The 21,978-nt window shown below is 43.6% G+C and overlaps 1 protein-coding gene across 3 annotated transcripts in view; it reads left to right on the forward strand.

Annotated features, from left to right (window-relative positions):
* The window catches only part of INPP5A (inositol polyphosphate-5-phosphatase A), a 193,204-nt gene that overhangs the window by 148,516 nt on the left and 22,710 nt on the right, over positions 1–21,978 (forward strand). For all 3 annotated transcript variants that reach the window (XM_032694962.1, XM_032694961.1, XM_032694963.1), the window contains exons 10-11: positions 9,396–9,491; positions 9,836–9,910. In XM_032694962.1, the coding sequence (XP_032550853.1) occupies positions 9,396–9,491; positions 9,836–9,910 (171 nt within the window). The remainder of the gene's footprint in view (positions 1–9,395; positions 9,492–9,835; positions 9,911–21,978) is intronic.

A 21,978-nucleotide genomic window follows, 5' to 3' on the forward strand; every position in this document is an offset into this window, starting at 1 on the left:
TTCAGCAGCCAGCCCCAGCTGTGAGTTCTAAGTGATGCTGCGTTAACACTTCTGAACTCGCATTTTTCCCTCCCTTAGCGTACTTGGGAGCTCTCTGTTTCTTCTGTGTTTCTCAGCATGTTTGAATCCTGATTTGCTTTAAGGAAAAAATTTCATCTGTGTTTCAGAAACTCTTTAGAATGGGCTTTCTGGTTGTTGGCCCAGTTGGGTCCCATCCCCTCCAGAGGGTCACTGGTCCTTACAAGCAGGAGGGCCCTGGTAGTCACGCTTCTGGCACAGCTTTCTGTCCTCACTCAGCGGTGCTCTCTGACACCCACCAGGGTCCAGTGAGCCAGGGATCAGCATCCATTGCAGGGTTAAATCCCTCTGGATCCCCAGCCAGTGCTGTGAAGTTGCTGGTCCTCCAAGTCTTTCTCTGATCAGCTGTGTCTCAATAGCTGGCTGAGGGCTGTTGTTGGTCGGCAGCTAAGCTTTGGACCTCTCAGTGAAGGCCATGCCCTAGGGAGTGTTGGACATTGCAGTGCTGCACAACTCGTCCTTCTCACACCATCCCAAACCACACCAGAGGGGATGCAGAGCTGCCTTACTAGGATCGTGAAGAGAGGTGGTACATAGAATATGCCACCTTGTTTCCTCTCTCCACACCAACTGTTTTACCCCACAGCTGTTTCTATATGTTACCAGTCATTATTGGGAGTGGGGGTGTATGTAGGCTGATCTGTCTGTCCGTTTTACCCTTCAGGGAGGATATAGCAAACCTTGGATCCACAGATATCCTTTAATCATTTTGTCCGAAAACCATTTACTTCAATGTGTGAATAAGGGCTTCTGGAAATGGGAGTACTCCATGATGATTTGGGTCTTTTTGAAGAGAACTGGTGGGCAACGTGCCTGGGGACAGCCCTGCTGTTCAGAGGGGTCAGGGTGCTGCCACAGCCAGGTACTTGGCACCTGCATGACCACAGCGAAGGGAGAGGCACAATTCAGCAGTCCCACCTCATGGCTCTGCGAGCTATTAGAACATAACTAGCTGAAAAGGATTATTTGAACTTACAGGCTGCTGGACTGATATTCCATTTCAAACGTGAATAAAGGAGCAAATGATGTGGAACGAGACAGGGAGTACATCGATGAGAAATGAATGAGATATGGCAGGATGAAAAGTAGTTGAGTCAGAGAGGCTGGACAAATGGGAAAAAAAGGGGAAAAATACAGTAAGGAAATGGTCCACATGCTGCATCAGCAGGGCATCACCTGGTCAGCCAGGTTTTAGTCTCACCATAACATCATACAGCATGTTTCAGTTATCAACACAGTGAATTTTGCATTCCTAGCTTGTTCAGGTCCAGAAAACAGATACGTGAGATGGAAATTATTTTCCTGTCATGTTTGTTTCCTTAAAAAGTAAAGTTAACTTGGAGGAAGGGTGGTTTTTTCCCATAGACAGGAAACAGTAGAAGAAACATGGGCATCTCTCCCACTTTGCTGTTCATGATTGTGACGAGCTGATGACTTGAATGGCACATGTCCATCCTGGAGGACACACATCCATCCTGGAGGGCACCTGTCCATCCCACAGTTGTGCTCAGGCTTAGCAAGAGCCCAGGCCTCAGCTGCTGGCAGCCCACAATGCACTCATGCCTCATGCAAGTCACTTTCCTATTCTGCATCTCAATTCTGTCTTTGTTTAAGGGACTAATTTTTTTTCTATTTTGCATAATAGGAAGAAGAAACAAGTTTTTTACTTCTTTATATTTCTAATTCTGTCATTAAAAGTATTCAGTAGCTGCGTAAAGGCATCTAGATTTTAAGTACGTACATGGTTTGATTTCAGAATTGCCCACCATTTCATGTTTTAGAAGTCAGCTCCTGATGATAGCTACTGCTGGGAGTCTACTTTGTGGAAGCCAAAGGCTCACACTCTCCAGAGGTAAAGCCTTGATCTTGAGCTGTGTCACACCATTGATCTTGTACAAAACTCTCCATTAATTTAAAGGACAAACTCCTGAATTCACTCCTTTTGGCAGTGCTGGTTGTGAGTGTTTCTGAGCCTGTGCTGAAGTCAGATGGAAGCAAGGGGCTGGCTGTGCCTGCAGTCCCAATGCGCTGGGTCAGGACTCCCTGTGAGGGTTAAGGAGGATGAGGTTCACAGACTCCAGTTACCTGGGAACCTGCAGTGTCCAGTTCTGGAAGGGAGTCAAGAAGCACCAACGAAATTTCTTAGATGTTGGCTTAAATTTTTACTACTCAGTGTTACTGCTCCCGTGTTTATGGCTGTAAGAAACCATGACATTTGGAGGCAGCAGAAACACAAACACCATCAGCACAAACACAGGCAAATGTTACCGCTCAAAACAAAGGCAATTGCAAGGCACATGGGAGCAGATGGGGTTCACAAACTGTTTTGCTTTTAAAATGAAAAGAAATAGAGGTTCTTAGTCTGCAAGACAGATAAAAGCAAGTTTAGCTACAAGGAGAGGAGCTGCCTCTCATTTCATTCCTCCTGAATTCAAGAGAACAGAGGATTTTACATTTTTCTACAGAAATAGACTTTCATCACAGATTCTGTGTGCTTCATCAAAGTCTTTGCTGAGTAGAAACAATACACCTAGTCCTCTGCTTGGTCAGCTGGAGTGAAAAAGTATAAGTGCTCTGAAGGTTTCCAACAAGGAATTTTTCAAGCTGGTACTGCTGCTTGGCCAAAGCAGAAAAAATAATGGAAGAGAAATAATAGAATATCTGAGTAAATCTGAAGAGGTTCACACCTTATGGGACAAGACAGCAGATATTGCATATGTGCAGAGGATTTCCCTAGGAACAGTTGGACTGTTCCTGTTCCTGTAATATGAAAAAGCAAATAATTGTCTTTGAAAACATCCCCAGGACTACTTGACATCAAGTAGTGAAGCAAAATTATTAGAGGGATGGACAGGAGAAGGGAAGGGATTTTTCTAGCACACTGCTTCCAAGTTCCAGCTCTTGTAGGGCTGTGGGTTTATCCAGATCTGATCAAAGTCCTGAATGCACATTATCAATGTCAGCAAGTGAATTTAAACTTAGACCTTAAAAAGGGGGCAGGGGAGCCCCTTAACCTTTGTCCGCAGAGGCCCCACACAGTTGCATGTCCTGATTCACACAGGTGCCAGAAAGCTCCTGGTGAATTGTTTGTGAATCAGTGTTTAGATGCTTCACTGCACCCAGACTTGAGAACATAGTCAGGGAAACAAAATGAGGGAATGGAAAAAGATGTGCAACCTGACCAGAGAGTGAGAGAGAGAAAATGAGAAGGTAGTCAGCATGCAGGTGAATATGTCTGATGGAAAAGGAGTTCTAGCTTGATCTGTAATCTTGGGGAATCAGAGGCAGAGGCCTTTTGGATTTAATTCAGATTATTTTCTGAAGAAGGTAATTAAAAAGAGAGTTGTCATTGCCACCGGCTGTTGGCACAGAGCAAAGCTGCTGAGGCCTGGGGCCACAGTGAGGGACCTCGGGGCTCCCTCCAGACCTAGAGAAGGACAGGCTGTGCCACCAACACGTGGCACTGGGCTGGCCATTCCAGCACTGAGCAAGCCATTCCAGCACCAGGCTGGCCATTCCAGGACTGAGCCAGCCATTCCAGCCCTGAGCCAGCCATTCCAGCCCTGAGCTGGCCATTCCAGCACTGTGCTGGCCATTCCAGCCCTGAGCCAGCCATTCCAGCACTGAGCCAGATATTCCAGCCCTGAGCTGGTCGTTCCAGCACTGTGCTGGCCATTCCAGCACCGAACCAGCCCTTCCAGCACTGGACTAACTGCTCTGATGCCCTTCCCTGCCTGGGCTGGGTCTACAGCGATGTGCTGTGCTTGAGACCAAAGAAAGGCAAGCTGTTTCCAGGGGATCATTTATTATAGGGAGGCAGGAGATCTTTGGGACAACTGGGACATGAGGATAGTGTTCTGGTGCTGAGCTTTTTTGGTCACAAACACCACCCAAAGAGACATTTTAAAAAATCCCAGAATATCCCTGTGCCACAAATCAGTGGGAGGGATCTGTACAGAGGGAGCTAGAACGATGCCGTAGGGGGTCTCCTGGGCCAGGCTCTCACTGGTGCTGCTGCAGTCTGCCTGTGAGGTTCAATCCTGACATGGTACAGGCACAGCAGGGTCATGTCGTGGGCAGTGATGTGCCCTCAGAAGGAGAGCCATGCACAGGGCACATGAGCTGCAGGGCATCCCACTCTCCTTCCACGTGGCTCCTCTGCCACCTCTGTACCCCTGGACATGAGCTGACTCCTCTGGAAACATCCCAAGAGAAAGTAATTTTCCATAGAGATACTTTAAGTGGCTTCTCATTAATACTTGTTTGTATTTGTTCTTTATTCAAGTAATATTTATGTCACTGCTGAGTTCAATTCCTGCTCCTCAGAGCTTATTAGTATTACAAGTGTAGTAACTACTCTGGGACATTATTGCTATTTGCACACAGTTAGAGTTAACACAAGTTAATATATAGTCTAAAGGATGTTTTTGCAATAGAAGTGTCTGTCCTCTCAGATAGGGTTTGATTGCTGCACACTGGGGGACTGAGCCTGGTGATGCCCCTGACGTTTGCAGCATCTGTGAGGCCAAAAACCTCTGCGTGGCTCTGAAAAATCAGCTACAATGAACCTCCATTTCAGGGGCAGGTAGAGTTTGAAAACCACAGTGTTACCTGTCCTATAGCTAAATGCTCACCTCCCATTGACTCAGAAAGTTACATTTAACTTTGTTTTTTCTCACTTGCAAATTTTATTTCTCTTACATCATGTGATTTGGTGAATTTGCTGGTGGTGTATTCCCAATATCCTGGAAATTGTATCAGCCCCTCACAGGAAAGGAGGAGCCCAAACAAGTCACATTCCTGTTATTTGCAAAGTAGCAAATCTTTTACCTTGCTGATTATTTCAAATACAATTTGCGTCCAGATAATAATAAAAAAGCATTTGATTATCCTAATTTAATAAGTCTCAAATTGATCTTGAGTCTTGAGCAGCATTTCAGAAGAAGTATTTCACTGTCATAATTAGATGATACATGTCCGTCTGTCTTTTCTGTCCTGCCAGAACCCACAGAGTATGTAACTGGAATAAAATGAAATATCTTAAATTTAATTGATTTGGTTGCTCATGTGCTCAAGACCTTATTTCACCTAGCTCCTGTTAGCAGTCTTCAGACTCTGCACTTCTCTCCTGGCACTCACGGCCACAAACATGTCTCTGTCAATCCGTGCAGCTCACTGCAAATTGCAATGGCAACTACTGCTGAACTTTCTTAATTATAAAAGAGCAATGTATATTTTCTACTTTCTTTTCTTTTTTTTTTAGAAGAATTCAAAGTAATAATAAGTCCTAAGAAAAGTATTCAAATAATTGGGAAAAATAATACACATCTTTAGCATCAGTAAACAGGTGAAATAGCACAGGATGAGTGCTTGGATACCATGGTTTTGGGGGGTTTTTTCCCAAAAAAAGGTTTTTTTGAAGTACTTACAAGGATGTAATATCTCACACATTAAGAGGTGGACTCAGTCTCAAGGCTGTTCAGAAAGCAGGAGTGTGAAATCAGTGAAAAATCAGCTGCAGTTTTCAACTGAGCAGGAAGCAGCAGTGCGGTCCACAGCTGCTCACAGTGCTTCCATACAAACACAATGTAAAATATATTATAGACTGTTGTATGCTTTATATTTATATAACATGATTGTTTTTACTGTAGGTGTGCAGAAATACAGTCTGAAACACTTGGCTGTGTGGTGTGTATGGGGGAGCAGGTGCATTTTGAAGGTGTATTATGTGGTAAATCAACAAGCTTTCCATTTCTGAGGATTGCCAAGTTTAGGAGAAATTACACATTTGTCTCTTGCCAGTACAAAAAAACATTCCCTCCTAGCTTTGCCCAACAGGACATCGTTTCTACATCCCACGGCCATTGTCAGGAAAGTTGTTGTTATGTTTTACAATTCAATACACATAAATTATCACAAAAGATTTTTTCAAAAGTACTACAAAGCATCTACCTGCGTGGAGTATGGGAAAACAGGAATGAGACACAGCTGTGTTTGCTAGGGAAAGGCTGGATACTTAGCTGTCTCTCACCTCTGAATGCAGCTCTCCTGCAAGCTTTTTAACCAAATCTTATTTCCAAAGAAAAAATATTAAAAAAAAAAAATAAGTTATGTTGAGTTTTGATATCTAATTTCCCCTCTTCTGCCCTTGTAAAAGAGTACCTTTGAGGGAATACTCGGCAAGGAACAGTGGGTTTTCATAGCATTTTGATTTTCTTTACTAGCAACAAAAAACCCCTTCATAAGCAGACTTGCCTAAAAAGGCACATGGTCCCGAAAGTTTTCTGCTTGGGTGACTACGACTGTGTAGAAATTGAAAGGAGGAGGAAAAAAGGAGTGCTCCAGCTTGTATAAGAAATGAACCTTTGCCCAATCACTTTTGTCTGTGAATAAGGTAACTTTTTGTGCATGTGAAATTTGAAAGCAATAAGGTATGTGGGTCCTTTCTCTGTATCGGTTCTCAAGAGTCGATCGAGGGGTTTTTCTTTCGGAGACGGACTGAAGTTGGGAGATAAAGCAGCTCAGGGAAAAAAATGTTCTCAAGCAGATGCCTTTAAGAGACAGAAATCATGAATTTGTTGAATTGCAACCACTCTGGGGGTGGCTACAATGACTTTTTGACAGTGACAGTAACTCTGCCGTGTCTTTTCGAGCCCTTCTTTGGCCCATTCACTCTGGAAAGCTGCTTAAGCGCACTTAAGCGCATTAGCATTTGGATGCTCGGGGACCGTATTGACCCTCATTTGGAAAGTTTAAATGAGTGAAAGATGGAGCGATTTGTTAGGGCTTTAGAAACCAGCTTTAGAGAGCGGCGGGTTTTCCGCTCTGGTTTGTTCGGGTGCTTGTTCTAATCTGGTGTGCTGTTTGAAGGGACCAGACTGATTTGTGACACATGAGCCCAAAGCGCTCTTTTTTTGGGCTTGACCCGATTATGTGTCTGTGCTCTGAATTTCAATCAGTGGGTCGGAGGGAGCGCGGTTGGGAATGGCTCACTGCTGGATTACCTCACTGGCTCCGTGCGGACACAGATGGCCAAGCAGTCAGTGCATGTCTGAGGGACAAAAGGATCATCTGACAGGACATGTTGGGTGCGAGGGAACAGGTAGGAGGTCTGTGCCTAAAGTAAGTGGTCCCAGAAGTGGAGCCCCCATGACGATCCCAATGCTGTTCCTTCTCTTCCCTGACAGAGTGAGGTTTAACCAGCCACCACCAGCATCTTCCCGCTCTTCTTCTAAGCCTTCCAAAAAAACAGCTTAAAATCCTACAGAGCAGATGAAGTTCTCCCAGGGCAGCCTATGGTTGTGCCCGTGGGGCTAGTGCTCCTTGTGCCAGTGGAACCTCTGATTGTGCAGACACCTACACGTGCTTTGGCGTGTGCCAAGTATTTTAGGGTAAACCTGGAGTGAGACGTGTAATCCATGGACATGGCACTGCTTTTGGGGAGGGAGGAAACAGTCAGGAAAAGTTTGTCAGGAATGGACATCATTCATTCAGTGAGATGGGGAATCGTCACCTGTTCCATTCACAGACTTGAAGAAAAATATCAGATTTGGGGTTTTTTACCAAATCACACTCAAGTTACCCATTTAAGATGAAGTTGCTCAGCTCGCTGCTTTTTTACAAACTTTACATAGTTTGTACTGTGGCAATAGGCAGGGGCCTTTATCAAGGATCAGATCTTTTATTGAGTGGGAGCAGAATGTCCATTGACAGATTGTTCCCATTCTGGCACCAGTAACCTCAGCTGAGATCTAAAGTATTTGGAAGCAGATGGATTTTTGTTTAAATACATGTTTGGCATGTGTTTCTGCCTTCAGGAGAAAGTCAGAACGGGGAAGGGAGAAGTGAGCTGTAGTTCATGGCCTTGTGTCTGATAGATAATGCAACTCTGATAATGAAACCAAATATGAGTATTTCTATTTGTGAGAGAAAGAAGCATGTTGTAGGATGTGAAATTCTATTATCCTGTTACCACAGAACATTTTACAAGTGAATATTATGCAAAATGAAAATCTGTTGTCTGGCCCTTATGAAAAGGAATGGAGCAGGGAGAGCAAGAGAAGTCTCTGCTTTGCCTTTCCTTGACTGAGTTATTTTCTTTAGCATGCTTTTGTTAAGAACCTCTAGCAAAATAAGTTTTTATTCAGGATGGCCTTTGCCAGTATCCATATCTAGGGCTGTGCACAGATCCTGTCAGGAGCTTGTGCCTCAGCTGCAGCTGAGGATGCAGAGCTGCCTCCCACATGTGGGAGCACATCTCTGCCTTTGAAGATTGCTGAGGTTTCCTCAGTTCCCCTTTCTGCCTGCTGCCTCGTGGTTGCCAGCAGTCAGGCAGAGGGGCAGGGGTACCTGTGCACAACCCTCAGCCTTGCCCAGGTGGGGGGACTGCAAAGCTCAAGGTGAACCTGCCTGCCCATCCCCTCAGTTAAGATGTAGTCTATCCCTGCATTTGGAAGCTCTTAACATAGTTAAAGCTTCACTGAAAGTATAGATTCAGCGAATCTAAAGTATGTTTTTAAGTAAAATTTATGCTCAAGTACTTTTCTAAAAGCTCCAGATTTCACCTGTTGCCATGCAGTGGAGCCAGCCCTTTGAACAGTCCATTCCCTGCTACTCCCCATTGCCAGGGAAGCTGGGCCTCAGCCAGGAGAGTGGCCAATGGACCAAAGCCCCACTTCTATGGAAATTCATACCTCTGTTCCTGATGAAGTGTTGATTTATAATGTGTTTAGGCACCCAGTCCTCAGAATATCTAGAGATGTGACGTTGTCTCTAATTTAAAGAATGCTGCACAGGTAATTTGCTGTCCAAAGTAAACTGTGAAAGTTGCTGTCAGATTGCTCAGGCTTCCAAAGTGTACTTGGAAAATGAATTTACAGGGCAGACGTTTTTACAAACAAGAGTTAACCCACAGAACTGCAGTACCAATGTAGTTACCAGCTCTTAGAAACTGGCACAGAACCCAGCGGGGTGTGGAGTCATGAGCTGTAAGAAGTGGTTTGGAGGACGTTTACAAGTAATGTGTGATACCTGTGAAAGAACATGTCTGCATGGTAGCAAGTTGAAAGACTATTTGCCTTATCTGATTGATACTTTCTTAATATTGCCTGTTTCTCTCCAAATGGTAATTCAAGTTATTGTTTCAAGTCCATCATGAGTGGAAGTGACTTAAATTAGCAATGCTTTGTATTTTGACCTACAGCAAATCGTATTTCCAGGTGGGCATTGAAGATGCATCAATTGATAATGTTCAATTAAATCTGGCCTTCTGTTGTGTATAAACTTGTTTCCCTTTTCTCCCTTTGTGTTTTTCTTAGACACTATGTGCAAAGGCCACCATGCAGACCATCCGGGCAGCTGACACAAATGAAGTAGTCAAGCTAATATTTCGTGAATCTGATAATGACCGAAAGGTAAACAACTTAATGCCCTCAGCACCCCTGTGTAAATAGAAACGGTGTTGAATGTTCACTTTCTTTTCTACAAAGCATGAATATAGTTGTTCCAAACTGATAATGTAGAGGGAGGGGAGGGATATAGATTGTCACACCTAATGCTCAGTTAATTGGATCTGTTTAAGTGATCGCCGGCCAAGTAAATGGGCCAGCTGACAAGGGGCTTTGGACATGTGCAAATGTTGTGTGGTTTTAAAGGGCTGCATGTCTCTGGAAGGGTCACTGCCAGCAGCTGGGTGTTGGGCAGCCAAGTCCCAGAGCTTTGCTGACCTTTCTCCTCTATTTTTTATTTTTTTTTTTAGGTTATGCTGCAATTAGAAAAGAAGCTCTTTGACTATTTTAATCAAGATGTATTTAGAGATAACAATGGCACTGCGGTAAGTTCAGTGCTAAACACTTTTGAAGGAATAATTTTGCAAGTCACATACAAATTGCATTTCTCTGACCAGCCCTTTATCCTTATCAGCCGTCCTGTCTGCAGAATGAGAAGAACCAACACAGTAACTGCTCCAGATTTCCTCATCACTGAGCCAGTTATTTTGTGTACAGGTTCTTAACTTTGGTGTGTTTACCTTCTTTTTCATAGAAAAAAATTGTAAATTAAATGTATATGACAATTCACTTTTCTTCTCTATCCTCTGGTCTGCATTTCTTCAAGCATCCTGTTTCATTACTAGCTCTTCATAGTGCACCACAGTAACTTAGGAAAAGCCCTTCATGCAAAGCTGTTCTGAAAATACTAGGGTCTTCTGAGTGTACAAAATATACTGGAAACACAAGAATAAGTAGAGTAGAAATCTCAAACCCTGCAGCAGACTGTCACTGTTCAGGCAATCAAAAGGCTTCCCAAGAGGATAAAGCAGACAGGGAACACTAATGCTCTAATTTGTAATAAGGACTGTGATTTTTCCGTGAAAAGTGGCATTATATTTTCTTTAAGGTGATTTTATTTCATTTTGGAAAATCTGTATATCACTGCTTGCAGCTTTCTCTGTTTCATCTAAGGTTCCTAGGAGTTAGGTATCTAAAGGATACGTTCTCTGCCTGCTCACACAGCATGTGGTTGCTTTGTGCCAGGGACAGGATGCACACAGGATCCATGACTGTCCCTCTCTCTCCTCTCCTCTCTTCTCCTCTCCTGCTACAGCTCGTTCTCCCACTGTGCACAGAGAGCTGGGCTATTGGAGGGCTCTCTGTGAGGCTCTAGGGCAAGAAGGGCAGCTGAAGCCCTGGTACCCTCTCTGGTTTTCAAGTGGACTTCACCTAGGAGATTAATTCCATGTGAGAATCTGAGATCTCACTCATTTGTTGAGGCCAGAAGAATTTGAGGAGTGAGACCCATGAGGGAAGTGAAGGTCAGGTTCCCCTTTCAGCACCTGCTGCCATCCCATCCCAGCGTGACTCGTGTGTCCTGTGTGCTCACCTGTGTGGGCAACGTGCCTTCAACACACTGTGAGATCACTTTGGGGGTTGTTGGTTTTAAATTCACAAGGGGAATGAATGCATCCTAGGGAAATACGTAATGTTTCTTTCTTTCACTGATGTTTTGCAGTTTTGGGGACATTTAATTCAAAGCAATTCCATACTAATTCCATACTAATTCCATACTAATCCTGTCCCAGCTTTTCCTCCATGTGTATTGTTGTAGTAACTTTTTTAGCTTTTTGTTTAAGAAGAACTCAAGTGTCTGTCATCTGCATTTTCCCCCAGTATATTCCTGAAGCTGAGCAGAGCTGTTCCTGGTGGTGCCATTTGCCGTGTCCCAGTGGTATTTTGGATGGCTGCTGGTTGATTTGCATACAGGGCCACGGGGTGTGAAGGCACAGGCAGAATCCCACTTAAACAAATTCCATTTCAAAATCAGTAGTCATTTCTTTCATGCATCAAGAAGCGGGAAATCTTCCAGATCAAACATGGAAGAAAAAGATAAATGATATAATGAGCCATTGGAGATAATCTAATCTTCATGGTCTAGTTAAACACACAGCACCATGATCACTAAAAACAAACTACCTCTCTAAAAGGATAAATGTCTCTGTGCCGAATTCAACCCAAAAAATCCATCGCATCCTTCATCAACCGCCGGTCTTGTACCAGCCTGACAGAAATTTAATTCAAGCTGGCTCCTGAAAATAATTATTGTATTTTAAGAGTAGTAATCATTGGTCGGGACATGATTGAATGTGTCCATGCCTATTGACTTTTTCTATGATTTATAGCTTTGTTTAGTCGATATTCCCATCGAAATTGTATAATTAATTATAAGTGGGGCTGTCAGGTCTGCAGGATGGAGTGCCCTGATGAGTATTTGGGAAGATTAAATTTTCCTTAGCTGTACCAATGCAAGGCTTGGGAATTTTCACAGCACTGTGGCTGTTGGATAAAGATGTTTTCTGTGTGTTTAGCAACTGCTTTAGCTCAAAATCCATTGATTTTTCTGAGGGTATTTTTTTTATCAGTGCAGTGTCTCTTCAGTAACATTGGAATGTGTACGGATGTGGCAAAACCAGACAAATATTTATTATCAACAGGCTACTTTATCATTGTCCATACACAGTTATTCCTTCCTTTTTACGTTGTAATCAACAAAAAGGATCTTAAGATATATTTATAAAAATGATTATTTTTTATGAAAAATCTGATATAGGTACAAATTACCTGTTTAACAGAAATTCAGTTTGAAATGCATACAGTAATCCATCAAGTCTAATTTTTCCAGACTAATCTGTGTCTTACCTGACTTATCTGTACCTTATTCCGAAGTTAGCTTAGCAATTACCTATATTGATTATCTCCGAGTGCAATGATCATTCTGTATCGTGTTTCAGAAAGGAACACCCAGATTTATCCAGCTCTGTGGTGATAGGAAAAAGAGAAAGCCTGTTTGAAAACAGCTGTAGCAATAATGCAAAGCTGTCTTAATATTGAATTCCTGTGTTCTGAATTGTATGTCAGACTTGTGCTCCATCAGATGGACCAGGGTGTGACCATAACCACACTGAGCTGTCACGTGTGGGTGTGTGGGGACGGTGTAACGGGGCACCAGGACAGGTGGGACAGGAGGAAGGACAGCATGTAGAGCTCCACTTTAGTGTCAGGCAGATCCCTGTTGCTTTCTAATTAGCAAAAGCTTGTCACCTCTGACCTGGATGGTGGGACACAGCCAGGCTGTGTTGATCAGCTCCATGGTGTCCTCCTGCTTTAGGGGTTTGCCCATGGGAGCGTGGCAAAGCACAAATGAGGCTTCTCTCATCTGCTCACACCTTCCCAGAGGCAGCAGCCCCCAGGTGGGAGCCACCACTGTGCCCCCACTGCCCCTCTGTGCCCAAAGCACCCAAGGAGTCCCCGCAGGGGGCTCAGAGCACCCTGCCCCCTCCCATGGACTTCCCCAGCAGGTCTGTGGTGCTGTCCACACTTCTGAGCTCCGTGGCTCACCGGGTACATCACTCACACAAAACTTGGTTGTAGCTTTGGATTTGCCAGCCTTTCAGTGATAAAAATCAGCTTTCAGAGAGGAGCAGTGTACAGGGGGTTTTCGAATAAACTTACTCTTCTACCAGGTATTTTCAAATTCCATAATTGTTTATGATAGATCAAGCTGTAAGTGGGGTTTTTTTCAAAAGGAGTTCCCCGGTAATTTCAAAACAATCAAAAGAAAAGCAAACGAGGAGTAATTATTTAATGAAAAAATTATAATCATGTTATTGATTTGTACCAAAGAACCACAAGCTAAATTGTATTTCTTCAGTAGTCAATTAAATAAATATATATTAAGAATGTAAAAACCTGTAATGACTACAGAGGAATGATTTAATCATTAGGAATCATTTTATAATCTTTAACCGCAATCAGAAATGAGGAATGGTGCCGACATTCCTGTCTTTTGTGTGATCCATGTTAAAGAATCAATCCAGGTAGAAGCTAATGCAGTGTCCTTAAGATTTGGACCACAACTGTGTAATAAAAGTAATCAGTGAATTAATTGTCTTAGGAATGCAACCTGGTGTTACTCTTGCTAAAATCGTGATCTCTTTTGCACATTGATGTTTGTGGGAGCTGGTGACTTTGTGCTTGCTCTGGTGGTCCTGCTGTCCCTGGTGGTCCTGGGCTGTGCTGCTCCTGCCCCTCACCAGCTCCTCTGCCAGCCCTTGTCTGTGCCTGGGCTCAGCTGCTCGGGGCACAAGGATTAGCCCAAGGGTGCTGCTGCACAGCTCCGGAATCACCAGATGGTTCAGAGGGCACTGGTGCCGTACCAGCATTCATCCCAAACCATATCTGAGAGTGATACACTGAAAAACCCAGTGATTTTCAGCCTGGATTTGCAAGGAATGGAAGTGGTTCCATTTCTTACTCTTAATTGTCCAGCAGTTCTCTTGATGCAGAGGGCAAACAGTGAACTCCTACGGAGAGTACGTTCTTACTCAGTTTTGAACAGTGAACTCCCTTCACAGAATAAATTCCCTTTATTCTGTGTGTCTGTTCAGCTTCAACCGTTATGGTATGATAAGAAACTTATGCTGTAAAAATGGATTGAGTAATAAAGGTCTTGTTCTCCCTCTGAGAAGTAAGATTTAAAGTGATCTGTTATCATGCTAATTAACTTAGAGGTGTTGTTGCAAACAGTTGAGGCAAACATACTTTTAAATTTTAAGTAATTTATTTGTGGGTTCTTTTAGTATTCCCAGGAAATCATGAAATGATATGCAAATTGAGCAGAAAGGTTTAGTCCATGAGGGATCTCTATTAAGCTTTTTGTGGGAATATGTGTGCTGATGAAGGTTAAGGATCTGGCGTCACTGAAAATGTATTAATCAACAGACAAGATATAGCACAATGCACTCTTTCCAATGGCCTTGGCTCTGACCCTTTTAAAGATAATGGGAATACTGTCCACTAGGAACTAGATTAGGACGATCAAGTGCATTTCATCAGGGTTTGACTTGAACCATGATCCCAGAGGTGAAAAGGCAGAGGTTTATCCACTGAGCCAACCAGCCCCTGTCCAGATAAAATCTTGAATATGATGTATAAGGGCAAATTAGGATAGAGGAGGGAAATTGATTGCTTAGGACCATTGCTACCTTGGACTGGTCATAAGGAAATCCTGTGCATCCTGAAACTGCCTCTCTTATTTAAGGTGGTCATCTGAGATGCCTGATTTTCATAAAGTACTAGTAGGAAAATGGCTTCTCGCTCTGTTCTTTTATTCAGAAACAGCCTAAGGCTAATTCAAGAGTGCTGTGCTATATTTATTTTTTTAGGCATTGGTTGTTCTTTAAGTCTAGTCCAAAGAGTAGGTTCAGCATCTGTATTTGCACTCTGTAATCCAGCCTGTAGTATGATCTGCTGACGTGCTTTGCCTAGGGTACCCTCTTTAACCTGTGTGACATGCAAAAGAATATCCAGGGAGGCAATGTTTGCACCTGCATTCCAGTCCTTCAATTTATGGATCTCACCATCACCCCTTACAGTTAGTATTTGTGCACACAAGCACCTTGCCTGGGCTTCCACATCTTGCCCAAAGCCTACAGCAAGCCAAATAAAGATAGAAAGGTGCTTAACTGTTTTTTCACCATCTCTCTGCAGTAGCCCAATCCTCTTGCACTCTCCAGGTACCCCTTACAACCCCCAGAGGGATGCCTGCGTGCACAGAGATGGGCACACACACATATAGACTAGCAAATAGTAAGTTTAACTTGAAGACTGATACTTAAGGACACTTTGATACAAAAAGCACAGCTAGAGATGAGAGTGGGGTACCCAGTTGCAAGGATGCAGCGATGGGTTCTGGTCCCTGGTCTGAAGACTTTGTGTATTTTTGTTACATAGGTGTGGAAAGAAAAACAGTATAGGAAGCCCAAGCCTAAATCCTCATCTTGGCTGCTCCCAGGAGTGGTCCCACACCCCTCACTGCCTGAGCCCAGAGAGGTGGGAGCCCTGCCCAGCCTCCCCCAGCACCCAGCTGCTGGCGCCCAGCAGCTCCACAGCAGTGGGGCACAAGTTTGAATCCCCACTGGTAGAGGAGCACCTCCAGTGTTGGGTGTCTGGAAGTTCCAAATGGATTTGTGACATACCCCACTCTTTGGGGGGGGGGTACAAGATGGGTGACTGGAGCTCACCAGACACCCCCAGGGGCATGCCTGGCACTCAGATGCCTCTGGGGTCTTGCCCATTCCCCAAAACACTCGTGTCAGCCGAGCCTGCCTTATAGGCCTTGCCTGGGGGAAGTTTCAGCCCACAGTGGGAGTTTCGCCCAAGTAAGAAACATGTTTCATAGTCTTTCCTCAAGAAAGTCACATTTTTAACCCCTTTGCAAGAATGGTTAAGGCTGACCTGTATTCTCCATATTTCATGCTTTTACCAAATTGCAGTGGGACAAACTAACGTTTCACAGTAACAGACATATAAAGTTTAATGAAATAATTGACTGAGTGTGTCACATTTGCAAGTAGGATATTCCTAATTAAAATCTTCTGGTTTTAAGGTCAGTGTCCACTTAGTTGCTTCTGACATTTTGAAGGAGCTGTGTCACAAACTGTTGTGCACAGTGTATGAATTATTACAGTAACATTTTAGTGTCTGTTCCAGCAAAGCTGTGAAAATGGCAATTTGCATGAATGCAGTTTTGCAGAGGCACATTTTTTTTAATCAAGATAAGCACTAGAATCCTGAGAAAGTGAGTGACAAAATTCACTTTTTCCTATCAGAAAATGTATTCAGCTGTGACCAGCTGGTAGTCACAGGGCACGGCCACTGGCTTGTGGGCCACACTGCCCTCACATCACTGTGATGTACTAGAGAGTATGGCTGGAGGGGTCGGGCTGGGGCACAGGGGGATGGAGGCTGTGGTCTCTGTGCTGCCTCTGGGATGCTCTGCCAGGCACAGCCAGTGGGAAGGATGGGATGTGATTGCTGCTGCAGGGCAGCGTTTGGGCAGGGAGAGCCCTTGGGCTGTGAAAGGCTCCTGTGATCAGCAGAGAGTTCACTGATGCTGCAAGAGTGGAAGCTTGGGCTTAACCTGCATCAGTGCTTTTAGCTTCTTAACAAGTTTACCCTTTACAAGTACTGCAGTCTCCTTACTGAGAACTAATTACTTGAGTAGTACCACAGGTTCTGATTCCTGATTCAGTTTTTTTCAAGTAACAGAAGTCTCCAAGGATAATATCTGGATTCTCTGGTGCATACTGCAGATCAGAGGGGTGACTGAGCCCTGCTGCCAGCAGGGTGTTGGACTGACAGCCTGTCCATGTCAGCCTGAAGTCCATGGCTTAGATTGAAAGGATCCACACATGGAAATTAGGAAAACCGGAATTATATGCAAAATCCAAGTGTGTGAAATATCTGAAAGGGCTACCACCTGCACTGTAAAAACATGTGAGGGACACACAGCTGGAAAAGGTTGAAAGCACAGTTTTACCCAAACCAGTGTCCACCACAGGACCGACAGGCATCGGGAGGCACTGGGCATCTCTCAGGATGGGAGATACAGCAGGATATGGACCCTGAGGAGCCCTGGAGTCAGCTGGAATCCCCAAGTGTGGAGCACACCCACCCTGCTGCCATGTGCTGGGCACTTCCCTTGGGAAGTCAGCACCCCAACCACTCCCGGTGTCACAGGGCTGCTCAAGGAAAGAGCCTGTGCCAGGTGCTCCTCAGCACTCCTACAGGACAGCTGCAGCCATGGCCTCCCTTCCTGGGCAGGCTGGGCAGAAATGTGGGAATGTGAAGAGTCAGGCTGGGAGACAGAGAAGGCAGCTCTAATGAGACAGGGCCTATAGCAGTCTCCAAGAATTGCTCTACTGATCAATAGACATCGAGGGACGCGTGGTTCTTTCTAGACATTTTAAGCAATCTAAATATTTCCGTAACAGGAATATTATTTTAAGATGCATTTTCAGAGCAGCTTTCTGAAGAAATTGGAATACTTATTAGAAAATTTTCCTGTCATTTAAATCATTGGAACATCTCAGAAAGAGAGGCATATTGGCAAAACAGGAACAAAACAGTATTTTCCTGGGGGAACTTCCTTTGAAATCAAAGATTTTCTGAATTAGTCCAGGCCCAGGGAGCCCTCCGTGCTGACAGCTGTGTGCTGCTGTGCCTCCTCACCCCCCTGATGCTGAGAACAATCTATGCAATGCCGTTTCTCTGTGTGCCATAGATCCACATTTATGTGGGCATTTGTGATTTGACAACACTGCCATTCAGGATGTATACATATGAAATAGAATATTAGACAAAACCAGCATAAGTGGTACGTTTATATTCAATGATTTTGATTTTTTTCTGTAAAACAGAATTTTAAAGAGTGGCTTCATGAGAGAAAGAAGATTAAGATTTAAAATATATAATAATGGATCATTTTACAAAGTCTTTGCTAGAGAAAGCAGTAGCTTTAAAATCAGGCAGAGCTGTGTGTGACATTTTCATGAATAAGTGGGAGGAATCAGCATTTCCACAGAGCTTGATTTGAAGTCAGTAGACTGCTGAATCAGTTTCTAAATAATTTGCTGTGACTGGAAAGCTGGATAAAATTACTGTATTTCTAAAAACTCTTGGAAAAAACCATGTGCTCTACAAGACTGGCAAAGGAGGTTACGGTGATCAGTGTCCACATGTTTTAATTCTCTAAGGTCATTTCTGTATGCTCATATCCTCTTTTTGGTCTGAAACTTCATTTCCCTTTCACAGCTGTGAATTCTCTGGTGGGCCCTGCAGATGGATTTGATAAATGCTGCTAATATCACCTCCTGATCTACCAGTGCTCTGACTTTGGTCTGTAGGTCTTGATGAGTAATTGCCGTTGTTCTACTCCAATGACTGAATTAAGTTGCACTGTTTAAAGGGTTCATACGTGTGTGATTTTAGCCAAGGTGGTCCCTTGCAGTGCACCAATGGACACTGGCCTTTTACTGGTGCCTCGCTGCTTTAAACTGAAGCAACTAGAATTACCTTGATTTCTGCAACTGCCTAAACTCTGTTATAACCCTTTGATTACTCTCAAGCTACATAATGTTGAAATTTAGTATTTTGTGCATCCTCTTCTCCTTCACTCTGGCACATAAATTCACATTTACAGCACTGCCAAGAGAAAGGGAGGAAAAGTAAAATTCCCTTCAGCAAGACAGCACAGCACCCTGGAAAACTAGCTGCCCTTAAGAGGCAATGAGCACTGCAGCTGGCACAGGCATCACCCCTAAACACCTGTAATACTCCTCAAATTAAATAGAAAATATCCTTTACTGCAAATGCAATCATTCCCACACCCACTGCTTGGATTCCCTGCAGCGTGGGGTCACAGGGGCTCACAGGCAGTACCAACTATAGATATACTACTTGTATGGATGGCTGGTATTTTCATTTGGAAGGTGTTAATCAAACATTCATGTTGGGCTGGTCACTGGACATTGTAGAGATCTTGGCATAACATCAGCAACTCAGTGTTGCAGCAGATAAAACAGACCATGTTTCATCCTCGCTCTCATTTAGGTATAAATACATTGGTAAAACTGAGCTGAGGGGAAAAAGTGGTCTTCTGAACTGCCTATGACATATAATTCTGGAATGAACTGGAAGTCAGTTCTGAAATGAGCATTTTAGAATCTCTGTGTAATTGCTCAATTTACCACAGTGTGTCATGTGACTCCTCAAAGATTTGGTCCTTAGGATGGTCTTATAATAAGTAAATTAAATAGAACAATATATTGATTTTTAGCCTTTGAACTTAATTTCTTTATCATTTTTAAGGCATTTAGAGTGACAGACATACTCATGTTTGCTGTTAACAGCAATGGCACTATTCACAGTGCTGGTTGGGGTACAGTATGGAAGTGAGTGGGCAATTTGTGCTGAAAATTGCCATGAAAGGATTATGTTGGGTTTTTAAAAGACAGTGTTAGATGTTTTAAAAATAAAGACATTACCCTGTGAAAATCTGACTGCTCCTCAGTATCACCTCACCCATATTAATTTTCATTCATTTTCTGTCACGCCAGGTTGCTCCAGACACCTGTGTCCCTGTCCTAAAGCAGACACAGTTCACTGATACCCATGTCAGGCTGTGCCTTCTCTTACCAAAGTTGCATTGAGCAACAGTGACACTTGTAATTGTTTGTGACAAGATTTAGGGTTTTCACCAAAAATCGTGCATTTTGAGATCAGTGAGAACCCAAGTGCTTTTCGTACCAAAAAATAGTAGTTAAAACATGCTCTTATACTGAAAACATAACTGGAGTTTTCTCAAAATGCACGTTTCAGGTTTTCATCATCTCTCCCCTTTGTCTCTTCACCAGTGCTGCCAAGTAAACACAGAGAGGTTGTGAGGGGGTCCCACTGTGCAGCCCTGAGCACAGATAACCTGTCCTTGCCCTGTAAGAGTGAGCAGGTGTGTGTCTGCTCACTTTATGCACGTTTGGACAGAAGGTTACAGATTCTGCAACACAGTCACTTAACAACTAGGAAAAAATAATTTATTGAAGTACATAATTATTAAATATATAGCAGGAAGTAATAGTTTTTGCAAATAATGCAGTGAAAACATTTGGCTGTTTTACATGGGAGGATGAATTCTCCACTACGAGCATTCCCTAAATGCTTCCAGGCACCTAGTTGGGCTTTGGCTGTGTCATTTCAGGTTGAAGCTGTCCCTTTACCTGGGGAAACTTGGGGAACTGACAGAGCACAGCACACAGTGCTGTCTTGTTCCTGTTATCTGCCCCCAGTGTCAGCAGCTCATCTGCATAGCACAGGCACAACTATACACGACTACAGCAAATAAACACAGCAGAAACTTCTGTGGATAATAATGCACGTCCAAATGCTCTGTCCTCTAAACCCCAGGCTTCACTGAGTTTGCAAATATCATCATAGCAAGAACAATCTGAATGTATAAAATTTTGAAAGTGTGAATTGGTGTGAGAAGACAATGCATCTATTGAAGGTCGCCAGCCCTCGGGATGCCCATGAGTAATTTATACCATTGTGTTCTGTGGAGCATTGTTCTTTCACTCAGTCCTCCAGTTTAACACTTCAGAAATAGCTCTTTCTCCTGATGCCTTCCCTTCCCTGCCCTGAGCTGTTTACTTGGAACAGAAGGAAACATGTATTTGCACCATATTAATAGACATATATTTCAAATAATAGTTTCAACTGGGGATGGCAGCTTGTTTTCCAATCCCAGTTATCTTTAAGGTGAGACACATGGAGCATGAAAGGGATGGTAACATTTGTTTTCATAGCCACTGTGTATGTATTGTGGCTACACATCTGCCTATGCATACTGAAATACAGGATCACAGTCTGGAAATGTGCATGGTAATGAAAACATTCATTTTTTACTGAAGTACATTGAGATTGCTTCAGTGAGAGAATAGTGAGTGTCTGGACCAGCCCAACATTTTTAGGATTGAGTATATTATTAGATACATACTGTAAGTTTCTACACAGATGTTTCTAAATATTTATCCAGACATTTTGAATTCTCAGGCTTTTGGTCGGATGTTAAAACATGTACAAACTGCCCACAGTCATTGGTGTCGCAGGATCTTTTCCAGGGCACCATCACAGAGTTTATGTTGGAGGCACTAAAGTAGGGCAGGCTGCCTATCCCGTGGCATCCTTGTGCAAAGGTACCTGCATATGGCTCAAGAAGAGGCTGGGAGAGCTGGGTGGGCCGTAGAGAGGAGTTAATCAGCAGTGCAGGTGGTTCAGGTAGCTGCTTTTCACACGGATAATTAATGTGTACAAGTAGCTGCTAATTGCACGTTTCAGGAATGATTTATGAGGTGGCAGAGGGGAAAGGGGGACACAATCTCATTTCTTTGGGAACTTCTGCCATTCATACAATGGTATCAGCACAGCTGTGAGATGGGACATGATTAATGAACAGTGGGCAAACATGGGACAGCACTGTGACGCTCGTCAGGACAGAAAGTGGCCCTCAGAGCCAGGGCAGCACTGTGCCATGATGAGCTTTTGTCTTTAGCTCACTAATTCCCTGGGACACCGGGCTGCAACCCGACTGGGCTCTGGAGTAAGGTCGCTTTTGTCCATCAGAACAATTATGGTTTTAATGAGGACAATTTTCATTGAGTTGCTGTGAGCAGGTTTGTGTTTATGAACAAAGATTGTGGATATTTATTCTCTCTGTAGAGGTCCGGGGAAAACAAATGTGGCAAGGACTAATATTTATACAGGACATTAAATCTAGACTTCTGAACATCTCTGTTAAACACCTGTTCCTGGCACTCTGTCTCAGCTGCTGCCTGGGAACACCTTTACCTCCTGTCACATCCCTCCGTGTCTGTCTGCCCTGCACCTCCGGAATACGTGTGCGGGACACTCCTTGTCTGCTTGCAGTAAATGTACCTCCTTATCTGAGCTAAAGACAATACAAAGTAAAATCACACATTTTGCTGACATTCTCATGGGCTGATTCCAACACCAG

This window comes from Chiroxiphia lanceolata, chromosome 8 (assembly GCF_009829145.1).
Source record: "Chiroxiphia lanceolata isolate bChiLan1 chromosome 8, bChiLan1.pri, whole genome shotgun sequence".
Classification (NCBI taxonomy): Eukaryota; Metazoa; Chordata; class Aves; order Passeriformes; family Pipridae; genus Chiroxiphia; species Chiroxiphia lanceolata.